We start from the raw sequence: 23,562 nt of genomic DNA, 5'->3' as shown, positions 1-23,562 counted from the left end.
CTGTCCAGTGCCTTGGGACGTCCTCCTAACGTGAAAGGCGCTATACAAATGTAGTCTTGTTGTTGTTAAGAGTCTCCAAACCAAGCCGAGAATTCCATGCATCCCACCTACACATGGTAACCCCAGAGAGAGATTGTTGGAATTGAAGGCGTGTATGAGGTTTTCAGCGTCCTGGTGGGTGAGGCTGTGGCGGTGTCGGGCAATGTTGCGGAGGTGGAGGAAGGCAGAGAGGGTTGTGGCACGGATATGCGGGGGAAAGGACAGTTGAGCATCGAACAAGATGCCTAATCTTAGGAAGTCCCGCCTGCCATGAGTTTTGTTCTCTGCCGTCGGTGGAGCTGGGCTGGTGGGGGCGTTGTTAGTCAGACTTGTCAGACTGGTCAGACAGCCAGTCTCACTGGGAAACATGGAGTTCCTGACTGTCCTTCAGTTCCTGATCCCAGGCTTTGACAGAGTCACTTTACTGGCCGTGTTCTGCACAGTCTTTGCTCTGGTCTTTGACTTCTTGAAGAGGAGACAAAAGTGCATCAACTATCCCCCGGGCCCCTGGACGCTGCCCTTCATCGGGAGTGTTTTTCATGTCAGCAACAACAACCCCTACACATCGTTTGAAAAGGTAAAGAGCTGGGCCTTTCTGTGGTTAAGTGTCTCTTTGTCTCTGTGTTGGGTTAATTTTTAATCCTTGCATTTGATACACTGCTTTTCACGTCTTCTCGACGTCTCAAAGGGTTTTACAGAATATACTGTAAGTGAATTGACTGTATATTTTGTGGGCGAAACCCGGCAGCCAATTGCGCACAGCAGCGTCCCACAAACAGTTGAGGATTGAGTGACCAATTTGTTACTTTATTTATTCATTTCCTTGAGGGATTATTATCAGACCTGTGGAGTAAGGAAATTTACCCAAGGTGTTGCCCAGCCAGGAATCAAACCCAGGTCTCTTGTTTGCGAGGCAAGTGCTCTCATCATTGATCTAATCATTGACTCCACATTTTTAGGATTTCTGGCTGTTCTTTTCATTCCGTTCAATCTGATTCTCCGTCCTTTTAATTCTGTGTTATTTACTGTGGAGAGTGTGTGAGAGAAGCGCCCATGTCAATAACTGGTCATCCATTGTAACCTTTGGACAGAACAATATTACAACAGAGGTCAGTGTACTCTGGTAACAGATGTGGGAGATATAAGGTTGCTCACAGTTCAAGCTTAATTATTTGCTTTCAACAGTAATATTAATAGTATTATTCATCACGTCCCTCTGTGAAAGCCGCTGTGTAAACCTGGTTTGTTGTTCATTCAAAGCTCCGTGGAAAATACGGCAACACATTCAGCCTGCAGTTTGGGTGGACAGATGTGGTGGTGCTCAACGGCTACGAGACCATCAAGGATGGTCTGGTGAAGAAATCGGAAGACACGTCCGACCGACCGTACATTCCCATCCACCAAAAATACCTGTGTGCCTTTGGGCAAGGTAACTATCACATGGCAAGAGGCTTTGCCACCCCCACCCCCCCACACTAAACACTGCTGTGCCCAACTGGGACGTCTCAATGACGTGATAAGACGCTATATCACATGCAACAATTATCATGATTATTATTATTATTAAAACCAATCTGTTCCTCCCCAACGCTGTTTACAGGCATTGTCTTAGCAAAGTACGGCCAGTGGTGGCGAGATCACAGGAGGTTTGCTCTCTCCACGCTGAAGAACTTTGGGCTGGGGAAGAAATCTCTGGAGTTGCGAATCGTGGAGGAGGCGAGCTTTTTAAACAACGAATTGGAAGCCGAGATTGGTGAGTAAATTACCAGGGAATTCACCTCCTCGTTACCCTGTAACTTTGGACTTTTAGTTGCTCAATCCATGACTGTTTACGGGACACTGCTGAGCGCAATTGACTGCCAAGTTTTGCAGACAAAGTATACAGTCAGTTTACTTTACAGTATATTGTGTGAACAACAACAGCAACAAGATTACATTTGTATTGCACTTTTCACTGCTGTCCGTTTCCCTCTATTAGGTCACCCTTTTGATCCACATTTGAGAATAAACAACGCTGCCTCCAATGTCATCTGCTCCCTCATGTTTGGGGATCGTTTCGACTACCAGGATAAAAAATTCCTTCAACTACTAGAGATAATTGAGGAGTCTATGGTTCTGAGCGATGGATTTTGGGCTAAGGTAAGGCAGAGTCAAGTGAGTCCTCCGCCTCGCCTCCTCTTCAGAACAAACCTAAAGACTTTCTTACCAACTGCGCCCATGATCACTCCCCCCCCACCCACCACCACCGCCCTGGGCTCGGAGTAAAACTATACCACTGTACAGCGCTCCGAGACGCTACCCCACGTGAATGGTGCTCTGTAAATATAAGTTGTTGTAGTGAACCAAAAGTTAAGCTGTTAAAATATTGTGTCAATATTGGATTGGTATCCATGTGTCAGGCTGGCTCAGTGGTAGCACTCTCACCTCTGACTCAGAAGGTTGTGGGTTCAAGCCCCACGTCGGGATTTGGAATCACATGGTCTAAGCTGCCACTCCATACAGCGCTGCGGGAGAGCTGCATTGTCAGAGGTGTCGTCCTTTATCTGAGATGTTAAGCCGAGGTCCCGTCTGCTGTTCAGGTGGATGTTGAAGATCCCACGGCACGATTCAAAAATGGAAGGGAGTTTCTCTCTCTCAGTGTCCTGGCCAACAATCCCCCAAATAAAATTAGTCACCCACTCCATGGCTGGTTGTGGGACATTACTGTGCGCAATTGTGCTGCCGTGTTTCACCCACAAAATATATAGTCACTGCAATTTACAGTGTATCCTGTGCAGAGCTTTGAGACATCTTTCCAAAGTGATAAGACTCTATACCAAATGCAATTAGCCTTGACCAGTGCTTCCAGCACTCATTGACTCACCAACCACCCCATTCATCTCAGTTGGTTTCACCTGTCTGTCTATCTGTCTGTCCGTCTGTCCGTCTGTTGCAGTTGGTGAACATGTTCCCCTTTATTTACGGCCTCCCTGGGCCTCATCGCAGAATCCCTGAGATCCAAAAGAAGGTGGCTGAGTTTCTCCAGGAAATAATTGCTGAGCACAAGGAAGTTTGGGATCCCAACGAACCAAGAGACTTCATTGACGCCTTCTTAGTGGAGTGTGAGAAGGTAACACTGACCGGAAGATTTGATAGGTGTTGTGGTTGTAATGATTCTGAATCGCCAACACTGGTGCGCTAAGTGAATCCTTTATACTCTGCTTCCCAACAATCTACCACTTCCCAATGTGTTTCTCACACTGATTGTCTTGAGTTCACCTGCAGATGAAGGCTTCTCCCAATACGAGCTTCACTGAGAAGAGTCTGGTCTACACGTCCCTGGATCTGTTTGTGGCTGGTACCGAGACCACCTCCACCACCCTCCACTGGGGGCTGCTCTTCATGGTCTTATTCCCTGATATCCAGAGTAAGGTTCCCTTCTGTGGCTGTGGTGTTCCGGGGGGTATAATAATAATAATCCTTGCATTTGATACAGCGTCTTATCACGTCGTCCAGGCATCTCAAAGCGCTTCACAGGATACACTGGAAAGTGGAGTGACTGTGCATTTTGTGGGCAAAACAAGGATTAGAATCAGTAGTTTAAAAAGGTAAATGACTTTGCTCGGGTTGGAATTATCAAGTGGGCCGTTCCCGTTTTCTGGAGCGTTCTGTAACCAAGAGGGACCTGAATATAAGACAACCACATTGGGGATCTAAAAGAGAATTTAGGAGGAACTTCTTCAGGGTAGTGAGAATGTGAAGCAAATAGTACAGATACACATGAGGAAGAAGAGAGTAGAAGGGTGTGGAAGAGGGTGAGGAGCGGGTGGAGACTGTGGGGAATATAAACGGACTGTTTTGGTGAAATGTGTAATCAGTGGCCAATTTTCTTCCCCTCTGCAGAGAAGGTCCAGGAAGAGATTGACCGAGTGATCGGGACGGAGAGGAAGCCGGCTCTGGGGGACCAGGAGACAATGGCGTTCACCAACGCTGTCATCCACGAAACCCAACGCTTCGGAAGCATTGTCCCAAACTCAGTGCCGCACGAGACGTCCAGAGATACAGAGATCATGGGGTTCTCCATTCCAAAGGTGGCTCTGGATGACATTACAATGATATAGCGCCTCTCATGTCGGAAGGTAAAGTTTTTCCAGTCGCCTCCTGGGCTAACGTTTCTGTTTCTACAGGGAACGATGGTTATACCAAACCTCTCCTCCGCCCTCTACGATCCCAAATTTTGGGCGAAGCCGCACGAGTTTAATCCGGGTCATTTCCTTGACGACAGTGGGCGGCTTGTGAAGCCGGAAGCCTTCATCCCCTTCTCTGCAGGTAACACAGCGCGTGAGAGCGAGCGCTACAACATGGCGGCTTTATGTTGCTTTGATAATAAGGCTCAGTCGGTAGCGCTCTCGACTCTGAGTCAGAAGGTTGTGGGTTCATTCCAACCACCACGATTGTTTAGGGGACACTGCTGTGTGCAATTCATTGCCACGTTTCACTCATAATATACTCCGTCACTACACCATACAATATATTCTGTGAAGTACTTTGAGACATCTTCCTAATGTGAAAGGTGCCGTGCAATGGTAAAGGTTACTTATTGATTGTCTGTTAATCCCCCGCCCCACAGGGCCTCGTGTGTGCCTGGGGGAGCAGATGGCGAAGATGGAACTCTTCCTGTTCTTCACTTCCTTGCTCCAGCGATTCATATTCTTCCTGCCGGAGAACGAGCCCAAACCCAGCTACACCCGCACCAAATGTGGGATCACCCGCAGCCCAATGCCATTCCAGCTCTGTGTTCGACTCAGATAAACTCGGAGCTCCTGTTCATCGCTGTGTTCTGCATTATTAACAGCCCGGACTGTCACACAGGATAGAGCCTGTCACTGACCTGTGATTAACGTAGTTGTGTGTTGAATTCGGAAGGACTGGCTGACGTAGTGATTAACATCGTCGGGTAAATAATGACAACACTTATGTTTGACGTCGGGAGGACGTCTCAAAGCACTTCACGGGATTTTACAGTAAAGCGTCCTGAACTGTGTATTTGGTGGTGAATGAGTGATTTCATCTGCTTTATGGTTAAACCCCGTCTGTAACGCTGACAATACCCAATCCTGGTCACTGTGGAGGATGAAAGAGTCATTTCAGGTGACGTTGCAGAATCATTTATGAATCGACCTTTGCTATAAATCGCTGCAAACAGAGCAAAGTCCGTGTAATAAAATGGGCTGAAATAACGAATTTCACACATCTGGAAATAAAAGTATTAACTATTTTGTTTAAACTGTAGTAAACATCGCTCCTTGTTTTTAATTCAGTGCCACTCAGTGGCGAACGGCGTTTGGAGACACACATCATGGTTACTCCATCCCCGCATCACTCTGCCTCACCCCCTCCTTATCCTCCATCAAGTTTCGCCTCAAGACCCTCCTCTTCGACTATGCCATCGGCCACCCCCTCTCCCCCTCCCCTCCCTTCTCCCTCCCCTGACCCCACCTCAGGTCTGAAATGCTGTACACTGTCCAGTGCCTTGGGATGTCCTCCTAACGTGAAAGGCGCTATACAAATGTAGTCTTGTTGTTGTTAAGAGTCTCCAAACCAAGCCGAGAATTCCATGCATCCCACCTACACATGGTAACCCCAGAGAGAGATTGTTGGAATTCAATGCAGATTCTCTCTCTCTCTCCCCGGAGAGACCCACCATGTTTTCCTCATGCCAGAGAGAACTAGGCGTCCAATCAGACCCCCGGGATGACAACAACTTGCATTTAGATAGCGCCCTTTAAGAGGAATAGCGTCCCAGAGCGCTTCACGGTGGCAGAGTCTGACAAGGAGCCAAGGCGCGGCAGGACATCTCAAAGCGCATCACAGGATTTTTACTGTGCGTTTTGTAGAAAAACGCGGCGGCGGCCAATTTGCTTGTGTTGTCCTCCCCACCTCAACCCCACCCCACCCTTCCCGCAAGCTGCGGTCAAAGGAAACGATTTCAGTTTTAATCGCAGGGAATTGTCAGCCACCACAATGATACAATACATTTGTATAAGCGCCTTACATGACGGGAGGACGTCCCAAGGCGCTGAACAGTGAGGGATTAGGACATGAGAGGAAGGGAAGGGGTGGTTGGAATGAGGGAGGGCAGGGAGGGTAGTAGGATGGCCAAAGGGACAGTCCAAGAGGAGAGTCTTGAGGTGTGGCTTGAAGGAAGGAAGCAAGGGAGGGAGCGAGGTGAAGGGAATGTGGAATGGAATTCCAGAGGGTGGGGGCAGGGAGGCTGAAGGCCTGACCGCCGATGGTGGGGTGGGGCCAGACAGAGACACGGAGCAGGCCAGAGCCTGCTGAGCTGAGGGATCAGACAGGTTCATAAGGGATTAGCAGGTCAGAGAGGTAGGAAGGGGCAAGGACATGGAGGGCCTTGAAGGTGGGGACGAGAATTTTGAACTCAATTCTCTTAGGGATGGGAAGCCAGTGGAGCCGGGTGAGGCTGGGGGTGATTGGGTCACGGAGCCTGGTGTGGGAGAGGACACGACCTGCAGAGTTCGGGATGATCTACAGCTTGTGGAGGGAAGAGTTGGGAAGACCGACGAGCAGGGCATTGGCATCGTCGAGTTTGGTTGTAATGAAGGCATGTATGAGGGTTTCAGCGTCCTGGAGGGTGAGGCTGTGGCGGTGTCGGGCAATGTTGCAGAGGTGGAGGAAGGCAGAGAGGGTCGTGGATATGCGGGAGAAAGGACAGTTGAGCGTCGAACAAGATGCCTAGGTTCGTGACTGGTTGGCGAGTTGGTGCGTGTATGCTTGGATGCTGATACTGCCAGTGCATGAGGTGCGGAGACACTGGGACAAGCAAATCAGGAGAGCCTCAGCTTTACTGACATTCAACAGTAGAAAGTTGGCGCTCATCCAGGACTTGGTGTCTGACAGGTAGTGTGTGAGGACATGAATCCTGAGCTAATCTTAGGAAGACCCGCCTACCACGAGTTTTGTTCTCTGCCGTCGGTGGAGCTGGGCTGGTGGGGGCGTTGTTGGTCAGACTTGTCAGACTGGTCAGATGGTCAGACAGCCAGTCTCGCTGGGAAACATGGAGTTCCTGACTGTCCTTCAGTTCCTGATCCCAGGCTTTGACAGAGTCACTTTACTGGCCGTGTTCTGCACAGTCTTTGCTCTGGTCTTTGACTTCATGAAGAGGAGACAAAAGTGCATCAACTATCCCCCGGGCCCCTGGACGCTGCCCTTCATCGGGAGTGTTTTTCATGTCAGCAACGACAACCCCTACACATCGTTTGAAAAGGTAAAGAGCTGGGCCTTTCTGTGGTTAAGTGTCTCTTTGTCTCTGTGTTGGGTTAATTTATAATCCTTGCATTTGATACACTGCTTTTCACGTCTTCTCGACGTCTCAAAGGGCTTTACAGAATACACTGTAAGTGAATTGACTGTATATTTTGTGGGCGAAACCCGGCAGCCAATTGCGCACAGCAGCGTCCCACAAACAGTTGTGGATTGAGTGACCAATTTGTTACTTTATTTATTCATTTCCTTGAGGGATTATTATTAGACCTGTGGAGTAAGGAAATTTACCCAAGGTGTTGCCCAGCCAGGAATCAAACCCAGGTCTCTTGTTTGCGAGGCAAGTGCTCTCATCATTGATCTAATCATTGACTCCAAATTTATAAGCTTTCTGGCTGTTCCTTTCATTACGTTCAGACTCATTCTCCGTCCTTTTAACTCTGTGTTATTTACTATGGAGAGTGTGTGAGAGAAGCGCCCATGTCAATAACTGGTCATCCATTGTAACCTTTGGACAGAACAATATTACAACAGAGGTCAGTGTACTCTGGTAACAAATCTGGGAGAAATAAGGTTATTCACTCTTCCAGCTTAATTATTTGCTTTCAAAAGCAATATTAATAGTATTATTAATCACGTCCCTCTGTGAAAGCCGCTGGGGAAATCTGGTTTTTGTTGTTGTTCATTCAAAGCTCCGTGGAAAATACGGCAACACATTCAGCCTGCAGTTTGGGTGGACAGATGTGGTGGTGCTCAACGGCTATGAGACCATCAAGGACGGTCTGGTGAAGAAATCGGAAGACACGTCCGACCGACCGAACATTCCTGTCTTCCAAAAATACCTGTGTGCCTTTGGGCAAGGTAACTATCACATGGCAAGAGGCTTTGCCACCCCCACCCCCCCACACTAAACACTGCTGTGCCCAACTGGGACGTCTCAATGACGTGATAAGACACTATATCATATGCAACAATTATCATTATTATTATTATTAAAACCAATCTGTTCCTCCCCAACGCTGTTTACAGGCATTGTCTTAGCAAAGTACGGCCAGTGGTGGCGAGATCACAGGAGGTTTGCTCTCTCCACGCTGAAGAACTTTGGGCTGGGGAAGAAATCTCTGGAGTTGCGAATCGTGGAGGAGGCGAGCTTTTTAAACAACGAATTGGAAGCCGAGATTGGTGAGTAAATTACCAGGGAATTCACCTCCTCGTTACCCTGTAACTTTGGACTTTTAGTTGCTCAATCCATGACTGTTTACGGGACACTGCTGAGCGCAATTGACTGCCAAGTTTTGCAGACAATGTATACAGTCAGTTTACTTTACAGTATATTGTGTGAACAACAACAGCAACAAGATTACATTTGTATTGCACTTTTCACTGCTGTCCGTTTCCCTCTATTAGGTCACCCTTTTGATCCACATTTGAGAATAAACAACGCTGCCTCCAATGTCATCTGCTCCCTCATGTTTGGGGATCGTTTTGATTACCAGGATAAAAAATTCCTTCAACTACTAGAGATAATTGAGGAGTCTATGGTTCTGGAAGCTGGATTTTGGGCTAAGGTAAGGCAGAGTCAAGTGAGTCCTCCGCCTCGCCTCCTCTTCAGAACAAACCTAAAGACTTTCTTACCAACTGCGCCCGTGATCACTCCCCCCCACCCACCACCACCGCCCTGGGCTCGGAGTAAAACTATACCACTGTACAGCGCTCCGAGACGCTACCCCACGTGAATGGTGCTCTGTAAATATAAGTTGTTGTAGTGAACAAAGTTAAACTGTTAAATATTGTGTCAATATTGGATTGGTATCCATGTGTCAGGCTGGCTCAGTGGTAGCACTCTCACCTCTGACTCAGAAGGTTGTGGGTTCAAGCCCCACGTCGGGATTTGGAATCACATGGTCTAAGCTGCCACTCCATACAGCGCTGCGGGAGAGCTGCATTGTCAGAGGTGTCGTCCTTTATCTGAGATGTTAAGCCGAGGTCCCGTCTGCTGTTCAGGTGGATGTTGAAGATCCCTCGGCACGATTCAAAAATGGAAGGGAGTTTCTCTCTCTCAGTGTCCTGGCCAACAATCCCCCAAATAAAATTAGTCACCCACTCCATGGCTGGTTGTGGGACATTACTGTGCGCAATTGTGCTGCCGTGTTTCACCCACAAAATATATAGTCACTGCAATTTACAGTGTATCCTGTGCAGAGCTTTGAGACATCTTTCCAAAGTGATAAGACTCTATACCAAATGCAATTAGCCTTGATCAGTGCTTCCAGCACTCATTGACTCACCAACCACCCCATTCATCTCAGTTGGTTTCACCTGTCTGTCTATCTGTCTGTCCGTCTGTCCGTCTGTTGCAGTTGGTGAACATGTTCCCCTTTATTCACGGCCTCCCTGGGCCTCATCGCAGAATCCCTGAGATCCAAAAGAAGGTGGCTGAGTTTCTCCAGGAAATAATTGCTGAGCACAAGGAAGTTTGGGATCCCAACGAACCAAGAGACTTCATTGACGCCTTCTTAGTGGAGTGTGAGAAGGTAACACTGACCGGAAGATTTGATAGGTGTTGTGGTTGTAATGATTCTGAATCGCCAACACTGGTGCGCTAAGTGAATCCTTTATACTCTGCTTCCCAACAATCTACCACTTCCCAATGTGTTTCTCACACTGATTGTCTTGAGTTCACCTGCAGATGAAGGCTTCTCCCAATACGAGCTTCACTGAGAAGAGTCTGGTCTACACGTCCCTGGATCTGTTTGTGGCTGGTACCGAGACCACCTCCACCACCCTCCACTGGGGGCTGCTCTTCATGGTCTTATTCCCTGATATCCAGAGTAAGGTTCCCTTCTGTGGCTGTGGTGTTCCCGGGGGGTATAATAATAATAATCCTTGCATTTGATACAGCGTCTTATCACGTCGTCCAGGCATCTCAAAGAGCTTCACAGGATACACTGGAAAGTGGAGTGACTGTGCATTTTGTGGGCAAAACAAGGATTAGAATCAGTAGTTTAAAAAGGTAAATGACTTTGCTCGGGTTGGAATTATCAAGTGGGCCGTTCCCGTTTTCTGGAGCGTTCTGTAACCAAGAGGGACCTGAATATAAGACAACCACATTGGGGATCTAAAAGAGAATTTAGGAGGAACTTCTTCAGGATAGTGAGAATGTGAAGCAAATAGTACAGATACACATGAGGAAGAAGAGAGTAGAAGGGTGTGGAAGAGGGTGAGGAGCGGGTGGAGACTGTGGGGAATATAAACGGACTGTTTTGGTGAAATGTGTAATCAGTGGCCAATTTTCTTCCCCTCTGCAGAGAAGGTCCAGGAAGAGATTGACCGAGTGATCGGGACGGAGAGGAAGCCGGCTCTGGGGGACCAGGGGACAATGGCGTTCACCAACGCTGTCATCCACGAAACCCAACGCTTCGGAAGCATTGTCCCAAACTCAGTGCCGCACGAGACGTCCAGAGATACAGAGATCATGGGGTTCTCCATTCCAAAGGTGGCTCTGGGTGACATTACAATGATATAGCGCCTCTCATGTCGGAAGGTAAAGTTTTTCCAGTCGCCTCCTGGGCTAACGTTTCTGTTTCCACAGGGAACGATGGTTATACCAAACCTCTCCTCCGCCCTCTACGATCCCAAATTTTGGGCGAAGCCGCACGAGTTTAATCCGGGTCATTTCCTTGACGACAGTGGGCGGCTTGTGAAGCCGGAAGCCTTCATCCCCTTCTCTGCAGGTAACACAGCGCACGAGAGCGAGCGCTACAACATGGCGGCTTTATGTTGCTTTGATAATAAGGTGTCAGCCCGGCTCAGTCGGTAGCGCTCTCGACTCTGTGTCAGAAGGTTGTGGGTTCACTCCAACTACACCACGACTGTTTGGGGGACACTGCTGTGTACAATTCACTGCCACGTTTCACTCATAAAATAACACAGTCACTACACCATACAATATATTCTGACAAGCGCTTTGAGACATCTTCCTAATGTGAAAGGTGCCGTGCAATGGTAAAGGTTACTTATTGATTGTCTGTTAATCCCCCGCCCCACAGGGCCTCGTGTGTGCCTGGGGGAGCAGATGGCGAAGATGGAACTCTTCCTGTTCTTCACTTCCTTGCTCCAGCGATTCATATTCTTCCTGCCGGAGAACGAGCCCAAACCCAGCTACACCCGCACCAAATGTGGGATCACCCGCAGCCCAATGCCATTCCAGCTCTGTGTTCGACTCAGATAAACTCGGAGCTCCTGTTCATCGCTGTGTTCTGCATTATTAACAGCCCGGACTGTCACACAGGATAGAGCCCGTCACTGACCTGTGATTAACGTAGTTGTGTGTTGAATTCGGAAGGACTGGCTGACGTAGTGATTAACATCGTCGGGTAAATAATGACAACACTTATGTTTGACGTCGGGAGGACGTCTCAAAGCACTTCACGGGATTTTACAGTAAAGCGTCCTGAACTGTGTATTTGGTGGTGAATGAGTGATTTCATCTGCTTTATGGTTAAACCCCGTCTGTAACGCTGACAATACCCAATCCTGGTCACTGTGGAGGATGAAAGAGTCATTTCAGGTGACGTTGCAGAATCATTTATGAATCGACCTTTGCTATAAATCGCTGCAAACAGAGCAAAGTCCGTGTAATAAAATGGGCTGAAATAACGAATTTCACACATCTGGAAATAAAAGTATTAACTATTTTGTTTAAACTGTAGTAAACATCGCTCCTTGTTTTTAATTCAGTGCCACTCAGTGGCGAACGGCGTTTGGAGACACACATCATGGTTACTCCATCCCCGCATCACTCTGCCTCACCCCCTCCTTATCCTCCATCAAGTTTCGCCTCAAGACCCTCCTCTTCGACTATGCCATCGGCCACCCCCTCTCCCCCTCCCCTCCCTTCTCCCTCCCCTGACCCCACCTCAGGTCTGAAATGCTGTACACTGTCCAGTGCCTTGGGATGTCCTCCTAACGTGAAAGGCGCTATACAAATGTTGTCTTGTTGTTGTTAAGAGTCTCCAAACCAAGCCGAGAATTCCATGCATCCCACCTACACATGGTAACCCCAGAGAGAGATTGTTGGAATTCAATGCAGATTCTCTCTCTCCTCTCCCCGGAGAGACCCACCATGTTTTCCTCATGCCAGAGAGAACTAGGCGTCCAATCAGACCCCCGGGATGACAACAACTTGCATTTAGATAGCGCCCTTTAAGAGGAATAGCGTCCCAGAGCGCTTCACGGTGGCAGAGTCTGACAAGGAGCCAAGGCGCGGCAGGACATCTCAAAGCGCATCACAGGATTTTTACTGTGCGTTTTGTAGAAAAACGCGGCGGCGGCCAATTTGCTTGTGTTGTCCTCCCCACCTCAACCCCACCCCACCCTTCCCGCAAGCTGCGGTCAAAGGAAACGATTTCAGTTTTAATCGCAGGGAATTGTCAGCCACCACAATGATACAATACATTTGTATAAGCGCCTTACATGACGGGAGGACGTCCCAAGGCGCTGAACAGTGAGGAAGTGAGGACATGAGAGGAAGGGAAGGGGTGGTTGGAATGAGGGAGGGCAGGGAGGGTAGTAGGATGGCCAAAAGGGACAGTCCAAGAGGAGAGTCTTGAGGTGTGGCTTGAAGGAAGGAAGCAAGGGAGGGAGCGAGGTGAAGGGAATGTGGAATGGAATTCCAGAGGGTGGGGGCAGGGAGGCTGAAGGCCTGACCGCCGATGGTGGGGTGGGGCCAGACAGAGACACGGAGCAGGCCAGAGCCTGCTGAGCTGAGGGATCAGACAGGTTCATAAGGGATTAGCAGGTCAGAGAGGTAGGAAGGGGCAAGGACATGGAGGGCCTTGAAGGTGGGGACGAGAATTTTGAACTCAATTCTCTTAGGGATGGGAAGCCAGTGGAGCCGGGTGAGGCTGGGGGTGAATTGGGTCACGGAGCCTGGTGTGGGAGAGGACACGACCTGCAGAGTTCGGGATGATCTACAGCTTGTGGAGGGAAGAGTTGGGAAGACCGACGAGCAGGGCATTGGCATCGTCGAGTTTGGTTGTAATGAAGGCATGTATGAGGGTTTCAGCGTCCTGGAGGGTGAGGCTGTGGCGGTGTCGGGCAATGTTGCAGAGGTGGAGGAAGGCAGAGAGGGTCGTGGATATGCGGGAGAAAGGACAGTTGAGCGTCGAACAAGATGCCTAGGTTCGTGACTGGTTGGCGAGTTGGTGCGTGTATGCTTGGATGCTGATACTGCCAGTGCATGAGGTGCGGAGACACTGGGACAAGCAAATCAGGAGAGCCTCAGCTTTACTGACATTCAACAGTAGAAAGTTGGCGCTCATCCAGGACTTGGTGTCTGACAGGTAGTGTGTGAGGACATGAATCCTGAGCTAATCTTAGGAAGACCCGCCTACCACGAGTTTTGTTCTCTGCCGTCGGTGGAGCTGGGCTGGTGGGGGCGTTGTTGGTCAGACTTGTCAGACTGGTCAGATGGTCAGACAGCCAGTCTCGCTGGGAAACATGGAGTTCCTGACTGTCCTTCAGTTCCTGATCCCAGGCTTTGACAGAGTCACTTTACTGGCCGTGTTCTGCACAGTCTTTGCTCTGGTCTTTGACTTCATGAAGAGGAGACAAAAGTGCATCAACTATCCCCCGGGCCCCTGGACGCTGCCCTTCATCGGGAGTGTTTTTCATGTCAGCAACGACAACCCCTACACATCGTTTGAAAAGGTAAAGAGCTGGGCCTTTCTGTGGTTAAGTGTCTCTTTGTCTCTGTGTTGGGTTAATTTATAATCCTTGCATTTGATACACTGCTTTTCACGTCTTCTCGACGTCTCAAAGGGCTTTACAGAATACACTGTAAGTGAATTGACTGTATATTTTGTGGGCGAAACCCGGCAGCCAATTGCGCACAGCAGCGTCCCACAAACAGTTGTGGATTGAGTGACCAATTTGTTACTTTATTTATTCATTTCCTTGAGGGGATTATTATTAGACCTGTGGAGTAAGGAAATTTACCCAAGGTGTTGCCCAGCCAGGAATCAAACCCAGGTCTCTTGTTTGCGAGGCAAGTGCTCTCATCATTGATCTAATCATTGACTCCAAATTTATAAGCTTTCTGGCTGTTCCTTTCATTACGTTCAGACTCATTCTCCGTCCTTTTAACTCTGTGTTATTTACTATGGAGAGTGTGTGAGAGAAGCGCCCATGTCAATAACTGGTCATCCATTGTAACCTTTGGACAGAACAATATTACAACAGAGGTCAGTGTACTCTGGTAACAAATCTGGGAGAAATAAGGTTATTCACTCTTCCAGCTTAATTATTTGCTTTCAAAAGCAATATTAATAGTATTATTAATCACGTCCCTCTGTGAAAGCCGCTGGGGAAATCTGGTTTGTTGTTGTTGTTCATTCAAAGCTCCGTGGAAAATACGGCAACACATTCAGCCTGCAGTTTGGGTGGACAGATGTGGTGGTGCTCAACGGCTATGAGACCATCAAGGACGGTCTGGTGAAGAAATCGGAAGACACGTCCGACCGACCGAACATTCCTGTCTTCCAAAAATACCTGTGTGCCTTTGGGCAAGGTAACTATCACATGGCAAGAGGCTTTGCCACCCCCACCCCCCCACACTAAACACTGCTGTGCCCAACTGGGACGTCTCAATGACGTGATAAGACACTATATCATATGCAACAATTATCATTATTATTATTATTAAAACCAATCTGTTCCTCCCCAACGCTGTTTACAGGCATTGTCTTAGCAAAGTACGGCCAGTGGTGGCGAGATCACAGGAGGTTTGCTCTCTCCACGCTGAAGAACTTTGGGCTGGGGAAGAAATCTCTGGAGTTGCGAATCGTGGAGGAGGCGAGCTTTTTAAACAACGAATTGGAAGCCGAGATTGGTGAGTAAATTACCAGGGAATTCACCTCCTTGTTACCCTGTAACTTTGGACTTTTAGTTGCTCAATCCATGACTGTTTACGGGACACTGCTGAGCGCAATTGGCTGCCAAGTTTTGCAGACAATGTATACAGTCAGTTTACTTTACAGTATATTGTGTGAACAACAACAGCAACAAGATTACATTTGTATTGCACTTTTCACTGCTGTCCGTTTCCCTCTATTAGGTCACCCTTTTGATCCACATTTGAGAATAAACAACGCTGCCTCCAATGTCATCTGCTCCCTCATGTTTGGGGATCGTTTCGACTACCAGGATAAAAAATTCCTTCAACTACTAGAGATAATTGAGGAGTCTATGGTTCTGGAAGCTGGATTTTGGGCTAAGGTAAGGCAGAGTCAAGTGAGTCCTCCGCCTCGCCTCCTCTTCAGAACAAACCTAAAGACTTTCTTACCAACTGCGCCCGTGATCACTCCCCCCCACCCACCACCACCGCCCTGGGCTCGGAGTGAAACTATACCACTGTACAGCGCTCCGAGACGCTACCCCACGTGAATGGTGCTCTGTAAATATAAGTTGTTGTAGTGAACAAAGTTAAACTGTTAAATATTGTGTCAATATTGGATTGGTATCCATGTGTCAGGCTGGCTCAGTGGTAGCACTCTCACCTCTGACTCAGAAGGTTGTGGGTTCAAGCCCCACGTCGGGATTTGGAATCACATGGTCTAAGCTGCCACTCCATACAGCGCTGTGGGAGAGCTGCATTGTCAGAGGTGTCGTCATTTATCTGAGATGTTAAGCCGAGGTCCCGTCTGCTGTTCAGGTGGATGTTGAAGATCCCACGGCACAATTCAAAAATGGAAGGGAGTTTCTCTCTCTCAGTGTCCTGGCCAACAATCCCCCAAATAAAATTAGTCACCCACTCCATGGCTGGTTGTGGGACATTACTGTGCGCAATTGTGCTGCCGTGTTTCACCCACAAAATATATAGTCACTGCAATTTACAGTGTATCCTGTGCAGAGCTTTGAGACATCTTTCCAAAGTGATAAGACTCTATACCAAATGCAATTAGCCTTGACCAGTGCTTCCAGCACTCATTGACTCACCAACCACCCCATTCATCTCAGTTGGTTTCACCTGTCTGTCTATCTGTCTGTCCGTCTGTTGCAGTTGGTGAACATGTTCCCCTTTATTCACGGCCTCCCTGGGCCCCATCGCAGAATCTTTGAGAACCAAAAGCAGGTGGTTGAGTTTCTCCAGGAAATAATTGCTGAGCACAAGGAAGTTTGGGATCCCAACGAACCAAGAGACTTCATTGATGCCTTCTTAGTGGAGTGTGAGAAGGTAACACTGACCGGAAGATTTGATAGGTGTTGTGGTTGTAATGATTCTGAATCGCCAACACTGGTGCGCTAAGTGAATCCTTTATACTCTGCTTCCCAACAATCTACCACTTCCCAATGTGTTTCTCACACTGATTGTCTTGAGTTCACCTGCAGATGAAGGCTTCTCCCAATACGAGCTTCACTGAGAAGAGTCTGGTCTACACGTCCCTGGATCTGTTTGTGGCTGGTACCGAGACCACCTCCACCACCCTCCACTGGGGGCTGCTCTTCATGGTCTTATTCCCTGATATCCAGAGTAAGGTTCCCTTCTGTGGCTGTGGTGTTCCCGGGGGGTATAATAATAATAATCCTTGCATTTGATACAGCGTCTTATCACGTCGTCCAGGCATCTCAAAGCGCTTCACAGGATACACTGGAAAGTGGAGTGACTGTGTATTTTGTGGGCAAAACAAGGATTAGAATCAGGAGTTTAAAAAGGTAAAAGACTTTGCTCGGGTTGGAATTATCAAGTGGGCCGTTCCCGTTTTCTGGAGCGTTCTGTAACCAAGAGGGACCTGAATATAAGACAACCACATTGGGGATCTAAAAGAGAATTTAGGAGGAACTTCTTCAGGGTAGTGAGAATGTGAAGCAAATAGTACAGATACACATGAGGAAGAAGAGAGTAGAAGGGTGTGGAAGAGGGTGAGGAGCGGGTGGAGACTGTGGGGAATATAAACGGACTGTTTTGGTGAAATGTGTAATCAGTGGCCAATTTTCTTCCCCTCTGCAGAGAAGGTCCAGGAAGAGATTGACCGAGTGATCGGGACGGAGAGGAAGCCGGCTCTGGGGGACCAGGAGACAATGGCGTTCACCAACGCTGTCATCCACGAAACCCAACGCTTCGGAAGCATTGTCCCAAACTCAGTGCCGCACGAGACGTCCAGAGATACAGAGATCATGGGGTTCTCCATTCCAAAGGTGGCTCTTGGATGACATTACAATGATATAGCGCCTCTCATGTCGGAAGGTAAAGTTTTTCCAGTCGCCTCCTGGGCTAACGTTTCTGTTTCCACAGGGAACGATGGTTATACCAAACCTCTCCTCCGCCCTCTACGATCCCAAATTTTGGGCGAAGCCGCACGAGTTTAATCCGGGTCATTTCCTTAACGACAGTGGGCGGTTTGTGAAGCCGGAAGCCTTCATCCCCTTCTCTGCAGGTAACACAGCGCACGAGAGTGAGCGCTACAACATGGCGGCTTTATGTTGCTTTGATAATAACAACAACATGCGCCTCTCACATCGGGAGGATGTCCCAAGGTGTTGGGCGGCTCAGATGCCAGCCCGGCTCAGTTGGTAGCGATCTCACCTCTTGAGTCAGAAGGTTGTGGTTCACTCAAACTACACCATGACTGTTCGGGGGACACTGCTGTGTGCAATTCACAGGAGTGTTTACACTCATAAAATACTCAGTCACTACACTTTACAATATATTCTGTGAAGTGCTTTGAGACGTCTCGAAGACATGATCAAGCACTATATCGAATGCAAGGATTATTATAATTTATAATATCATTTAATATATATAATATATAATAATTTGTTGTCTGTGTTATTCCCCCCCGCAGGGCCTCGCGTGTGCCTGGGGGAGCAGTTGGCGAAGATGGAACTCTTCCTGTTCTTCACTTCCTTGCTCCAGCGATTCACATTCTTCCTGCCGGAGAACGAGCCCAAACCCAGCTACACCCGCACCAAATGTGGGATCACCCGCAGCCCAATGCCATTCCAGCTCTGTGTTCGACTCAGATAAACTCGCTGTTCATCGCTGTGTTCTGCATTATTAACAGCCTGGACTGTCACACAGGATAGAGCCTGTCACTGACCTGTGATTAACGTAGTTGTGTGTTGAATTCGGAAGGACTGGCTGACGTAGTGATTAACGTCGTCAGGTAAATAATGACAACACTTATGTTTGACGTCGGGAGGACGTCTCAAAGCACTTCACGGGATTTTACAGTAAAGCGTCCTGAACTGTGTATTTGGTGGTGAATGAGTGATTTCATCTGCTTTATGGTTAAACCCCGTCTGTAACGCTGACAATACCCAATCCTGGTCACTGTGGAGGATGAAAGAGTCATTTCAGGTGACGTTGCAGAATCATTTATGAATCGACCTTTGCTATAAATCGCTGCAAACAGAGCAAAGTCCGTGTAATAAAATGGGCTGAAAAAAACGAATTTCACACATCTGGAAATAAAAGTATAAACTATTTTGTTTAAACTGTAGTAAACATCGCTCCTTGTTTTTAATTCAGTGCCACTCAGTGGCGAACGGCGTTTGGAGACACACACCATGGTTACTCCATCCCCGCATCACTCTGCCTCACCCCCTCCTTATCCTCCATCAAGTCTCGCCTCAAGACCCTCCACTTCAACCATGCCATCGGCCACCCCCTCTCCCCCTCCCCTCCCTTCTCCCTCCCCTGACCCCACCTCGGGTCTAAAATGCTGTACACTGTCCAGTGCCTTGGGACGTCCTCCTAACGTGAAAGGCGCTATACAAATGTAATCTTGTTGTTGTTAAGAGTCTCCAAACCAAGCCGAGAATTCCATGCATCCCACCTACACATGGTAACCCCAGAGAGAGATTGTTGGAATTGAAGGCGTGTATGAGGGTTTCAGCGTCCTGGGGGGTGAGGCTGTGACGGTGTCGGGCAATGTTGCGGAGGTGGAGGAAGGCAGAGTGTGTCATGGCACGGATATGCGGGGGAAAGGACAGTTGAGCATCGAACAAGATGCCTAATCTTAGGAAGTCCCGCCTGCCATGAGTTTTGTTCTCTGCCGTCGGTGGAGCTGGGCTGGTGGGGGCGTTGTTAGTCAGACTTGTCAGACTGGTCAGACAGCCAGTCTCACTGGGAAACATGGAGTTCCTGACTGTCCTTCAGTTCCTGAGCCCAGGGTTTGACAGAGTCACTTTACTGGCCGTGTTCTGCACAGTCTTTGCTCTGGTCTTTGACTTCATGAAGAGGAGACAAAAGTGCATCAACTATCCCCCGGGCCCCTGGACGCTGCCCTTCATCGGGAGTGTTTTTCATGTCAGCAACAACAACCCCTACACATCGTTTGAAAAGGTAAAGAGCTGGGCCTTTCTGTGGTTAAGTGTCTCTTTGTCTCTGTGTTGGGTTAATTTATAATCCTTGCATTTGATACACTGCTTTTCACGTCTTCTCGACGTCTCAAAGGGTTTTACAGAATATACTGTAAGTGAACTGACTGTATATTTTGTGGGCGAAACCCAAGGTGTTGCCCAGCCAGGAATCAAACCCAGGTCTCTTGTTTGCGAGGCAAGTGCTCTCATCATTGATCTAATCATTGACTCCACATTTTTAGGATTTCTGGCTGTTCTTTTCATTCCGTTCAATCTGATTCTCCGTCCTTTTAATTCTGTGTTATTTACTGTGGAGAGTGTGTGAGAGAAGCGCCCATGTCAATAACTGGTCATCCATTGTAACCTTTGGACAGAACAATATTACAACAGAGGTCAGTGTACTCTGGTAACAGATGTGGGAGATATAAGGTTGCTCACAGTTCCAGCTTAATTATTTGCTTTCAACAGTAATATTAATAGTATTATTAATCACGTCCCTCTGTGAAAGCCGCTGTGTAAACCTGGTTTGTTGTTGTTGTTCATTCAAAGCTCCGTGGAAAATACGGCAACACATTCAGCCTGCAGTTTGGGTGGACAGATGTGGTGGTGCTCAACGGCTACGAGGCCATCAAGGACGGTCTGGTGAAGAAATCAAAAGACACGTCCGACCGACCAACCGTTCCCATCTACCAAAGATACTTTAGTGGCTTTGGGCAAGGTAACTATCACATGGCAAGAGGCTTTGCACCCCCACCCCCCCACACTAAACACTGCTGTGTCCAATTGGGACGTCTCAATGACGTGATAAGACGCTATATCACATGCAACAATTATCATGATTATTATTATTATTAAAACCAATCTGTTCCTCCCCAACGCTGTTTGCAGGCATTGTCTTTGCAAAGTACGGCCAGTGGTGGCAAGATCACAGGAGGTTTGCTCTCTCCACGCTGAAGAACTTTGGGCTGGGGAAGAAATCTCTGGAGTTGCGAATCGTGGAGGAGGCGAGCTTTTTAAACAACGAATTGGAAGCCGAGATTGGTGAGTAAATTACCAGGGAATTCACCTCCTCGTTCCCTGTCGTGAGAGAAGGCGTGGTGCCCTTCCCAAAAGGGCTCTGGATTGGGATGCAAAATCGATTCATAAGGTGGGGAGGGCGGGGGCTGCGGCTTGGCTGCCAATTACGGGTGGATGTAACTCGGGAGCCAATTCCGGAGTTCGGCTCGGGCGATGTCTCGAATAAGTGATAAGGCGCTATATCATACACAATTATTATTATGATTATGTGGAGCAAAGATGGGTAAATGGAGTTGAGGTACAGATCAGCCATGATCTGAAAGAATGGCGGAACAGGCTCGAGGGGCTGAATGACCTCCTCCTATTCCCATGTTCCTATATCAATTCACTTTACAGTATCTTCTATGAAGCGCTTTGCAACGTCTAGAAGACGTGAAAAGCGCTATATCAAATGCAAGGATTATTATTATTATTATATGGAGTTGAGGTACAAATCATAGTTAAATCCATGATCTAATAGAATGGCAGAACAGGCTGGAGGGGGCTGATTGGCCTCCTCCTGTTCCCATGTTCCTATATTATAATTGTGATGGTGTGATAGCTGATTGCTGTCCATTTCCCTCTATTAGGTCACCCTTTTGACCCACATTTCAGAATAAACAACGCTACCTCCAATATCATCTGCTCCCTCATCTTTGGGGATCGTTTTGACTACCAGGATACAAAACTCCTTCATTTACTAGAGATAATTGATGAGAGCATGTTGCTGGAGGCTGGATTTTGGGCTAAGGTAAGGCAGAGTCGATTGGACAACAATAGTATACGAAGTTAAATCCCTACAAGTTTGTCTCTCCTGGTATTCCTGGCCGTCAATGCCACGGAAATAAAAAGTCAGTCACCACTTGTTCTCTGCCTCGCCTCCTCTTCGGAACGAATGATGCTGCAATGTCATCCTTTCAATGAGAGACATTAAACCGCGGCTCTGTCTACCTGTTCTGGTGGATGTTAAAGATCTGATGGCACTATTGAAAAAGCGAAGGGAGTTTTTCTCTCTTTCTCAGTGTCCTGGCCAATAATGCCCCAAATAAAATCAGTCAGTCACTCCGTGGGTGGTTGTGGGACATTGCTGTGTGCAGTTGTGCTGCTGCGTTTCACCCACAAAATACACAGTCCCTGCACTTCACAATATATCCTGCGAAGAGCTTTGAGACGTCCTTCCCACGTGATAAGGTGCTACACCAAATGCAAGGCTTATTATTTTGCCTCCCTGACTCACCAACCACCCGATTCATCTCAGTTTGTTTATGTCTGGCTCGCTGTTTGTCTGTCTGTCTGTCTGTCTGCCTATCTGCCTGTCTTTCCATCTGTTGCAGTTGGTGAACATGTTCCCCTTTATTGACGGCCTCCCTGGGCCCCATCGCAGAATCTTTCAGAACCGTATGAAGTTGGTTGAGTTTCTCCAGGAAATAGTCGCTGAGCACAAGGAAGTTTGGGATCCCAACGAACCAAGAGACTTCATTGACGCCTTCTTAGTGGAGTGTGAGAAGGTAACACTGACTGGAAAATTTGATAGATGTTGTTGTTGTTGATGTTCTTGTTGTTGTAATGATTCTCAATCCTCAACACTGGTGTGTTCAGTAAATCCTTTATACTCTGCTTCCCAACAATCTAATACTCCAACCAGTTGTTTCACCGACAGAAACACACAGTCACTACACTTTACAGTAAAATCCTGTGAAGCGCTTTGAGACGTCTTCCTGAAGCAAAAGGCACTTTTGTGTCAGGTACAAGGATTAATATTATTTCTACAGTAAACCCCTGATAACCCGACCCTGGTATAACTGGTCATCACTACCACTTAAGTCATTGTGATGCCAAAATGCCGGATGCATTTATTTATATATTAAAATAATGGCTGAACTTGTATAAATCTATACCTCGCTTCTCCTGATAGCTCGACACTGAGCACTTTTCCACTGGGAGGGACGAGTTATCAGGAATTGACTGTATTGTGATTCTGATTGCTTTACAAAGTTGTTTCTGGCACTGACTGTCTTGAGTTCACCTGCAGATGAAGGCGACTCCCAATACGAGCTTCACTGAGACCAGCCTGTTCAGCACATCCCTGGATCTCTTCGGAGCCGGTACCGAGACCACCTCCACCACCCTCCGTTGGGGGCTGCTCTTCATGGTCTTATTCCCCGATATCCAGGGTAAGGATTCCCGTCTGGCTGTGGCGTTACCGGGTGGGATCCCATTGCTCGAAGGACACACGTCGGGGCTCATGCCCCCCGATTACACAACACGTGTGGATGTGGAATGGAACTCCAGAATCCCCCAAACACACACACAAGCACACAGTCACTACACTCAACAGTAAATCCCGTGCAGTGCTTTGAGACCCACATCTGACGAGAAAGGCGACCAGTCTTTGCACGGACTAGTTGGGCCAAATGGCCTGTTCCTGTGCTGTACAATCTTTATAAATCCATTGCGATGGACATGGGGTGTCTCCCTACTGTCAACTTCCCTATTGATCAAGTGTGTAATCATTGGCCAATTTTCTTCTCCTCTGCAGAGAAGGTCCAGGAAGAGATTGACCGAGTGATTGGGACGGAGAGAAATCCGGCTCTGGAGGACCAGGAGACAATGGCGTTCACCAACGCTGTCATCCACGAAACCCAACGCTTCGGAAACATTGTCCCAAACTCATTGCCGCACGAGACGTCCAGAGATACAGAGATCATGGGGTTCTCCATTCCAAAGGTGGCTCTTGGATGACATTACAATGATATAGCGCCTCTCATGTCGGAAGGTAAAGTTTTTCCAGTCGCCTCCTGGGCTAACGTTTCTGTTTCTACAGGGAACGATGGTTATACC

General features: G+C 48.0%; 3 protein-coding genes across 3 annotated transcripts; all 3 read left to right on the top strand.

The window, feature by feature from the left end:
- The first annotated feature begins 314 nt into the window (after positions 1-314).
- Positions 315-18,803, top strand: LOC103174444. Its single transcript, XM_042346034.1, has 27 exons — positions 315-616; positions 1,300-1,468; positions 1,640-1,792; positions 2,018-2,178; positions 2,975-3,148; positions 3,304-3,445; positions 3,922-4,109; positions 4,206-4,347; positions 4,649-4,815; positions 7,121-7,306; positions 7,995-8,163; positions 8,332-8,484; positions 8,710-8,870; positions 9,663-9,836; positions 9,992-10,133; positions 10,611-10,798; positions 10,895-11,036; positions 11,352-11,518; positions 13,684-14,013; positions 14,704-14,872; positions 15,041-15,193; positions 15,419-15,579; positions 16,364-16,537; positions 16,693-16,834; positions 17,312-17,499; positions 17,597-17,738; positions 18,147-18,803. Exons 1-27 carry the CDS (start codon positions 407-409, stop codon positions 18,326-18,328), a joined length of 4,629 nt encoding a protein of 1,542 aa, XP_042201968.1. The 5' UTR covers positions 315-406; the 3' UTR covers positions 18,329-18,803.
- Positions 7,014-12,013, top strand: LOC103180620 (cytochrome P450 2D15-like). The gene is made up of 9 exons (XM_042346037.1): positions 7,014-7,306; positions 7,995-8,163; positions 8,332-8,484; positions 8,710-8,870; positions 9,663-9,836; positions 9,992-10,133; positions 10,611-10,798; positions 10,895-11,036; positions 11,352-12,013. The coding sequence occupies exons 1-9, from the start codon at positions 7,067-7,069 to the stop codon at positions 11,531-11,533; spliced, it is 1,551 nt and encodes a 516-aa protein (XP_042201971.1). The 5' UTR covers positions 7,014-7,066; the 3' UTR covers positions 11,534-12,013.
- A 540-nt stretch (positions 18,804-19,343) lies between the features above and the next one.
- LOC103180618 (cytochrome P450 2J6-like) lies at positions 19,344-23,508 on the top strand. The gene is made up of 7 exons (XM_042346036.1): positions 19,344-19,648; positions 20,215-20,383; positions 20,554-20,706; positions 21,312-21,472; positions 22,056-22,229; positions 22,754-22,895; positions 23,261-23,508. Exons 1-7 carry the CDS (start codon positions 19,439-19,441, stop codon positions 23,461-23,463), a joined length of 1,212 nt encoding a protein of 403 aa, XP_042201970.1. The 5' UTR covers positions 19,344-19,438; the 3' UTR covers positions 23,464-23,508.
- Positions 23,509-23,562: the final 54 nt, after the last annotated feature.

This window comes from Callorhinchus milii, unplaced genomic scaffold (assembly GCF_018977255.1).
Source record: "Callorhinchus milii isolate IMCB2004 unplaced genomic scaffold, IMCB_Cmil_1.0 Scaffold259, whole genome shotgun sequence".
Lineage (NCBI taxonomy): Eukaryota > Metazoa > Chordata > Chondrichthyes > Chimaeriformes > Callorhinchidae > Callorhinchus > Callorhinchus milii.
This window is presented reverse-complemented; position numbering and strand designations above follow the sequence as displayed.

What these genes read in the sequence shown, in the direction of transcription:
- LOC103180618 (XM_042346036.1), top strand. Translation starts at nt 19,439, where the DNA reads ATGGAGTTCCTGACTGTCCTTCAGTTCCTGAGCCCAGGGTTTGACAGA. An exon ending in CCTACACATCGTTTGAAAAG is followed by an intron (nt 19,649 to 20,214) that starts GTAAAGAGCTGG and finishes GTTCATTCAAAG; the next exon opens with CTCCGTGGAAAATACGGCAA. An exon ending in TCTTAGTGGAGTGTGAGAAG is followed by an intron (nt 22,230 to 22,753) that starts GTAACACTGACT and finishes GTTCACCTGCAG; the next exon opens with ATGAAGGCGACTCCCAATAC.
- LOC103174444 (XM_042346034.1), top strand. Translation starts at nt 407, where the DNA reads ATGGAGTTCCTGACTGTCCTTCAGTTCCTGATCCCAGGCTTTGACAGA. An exon ending in CCTACACATCGTTTGAAAAG is followed by an intron (nt 617 to 1,299) that starts GTAAAGAGCTGG and finishes GTTCATTCAAAG; the next exon opens with CTCCGTGGAAAATACGGCAA. An exon ending in CAATGCCATTCCAGCTCTGT is followed by an intron (nt 4,816 to 7,120) that starts GTTCGACTCAGA and finishes ACTGTCCTTCAG; the next exon opens with TTCCTGATCCCAGGCTTTGA.
- LOC103180620 (XM_042346037.1), top strand. Translation starts at nt 7,067, where the DNA reads ATGGTCAGACAGCCAGTCTCGCTGGGAAACATGGAGTTCCTGACTGTC. An exon ending in CCTACACATCGTTTGAAAAG is followed by an intron (nt 7,307 to 7,994) that starts GTAAAGAGCTGG and finishes GTTCATTCAAAG; the next exon opens with CTCCGTGGAAAATACGGCAA. An exon ending in TCTTAGTGGAGTGTGAGAAG is followed by an intron (nt 9,837 to 9,991) that starts GTAACACTGACC and finishes GTTCACCTGCAG; the next exon opens with ATGAAGGCTTCTCCCAATAC.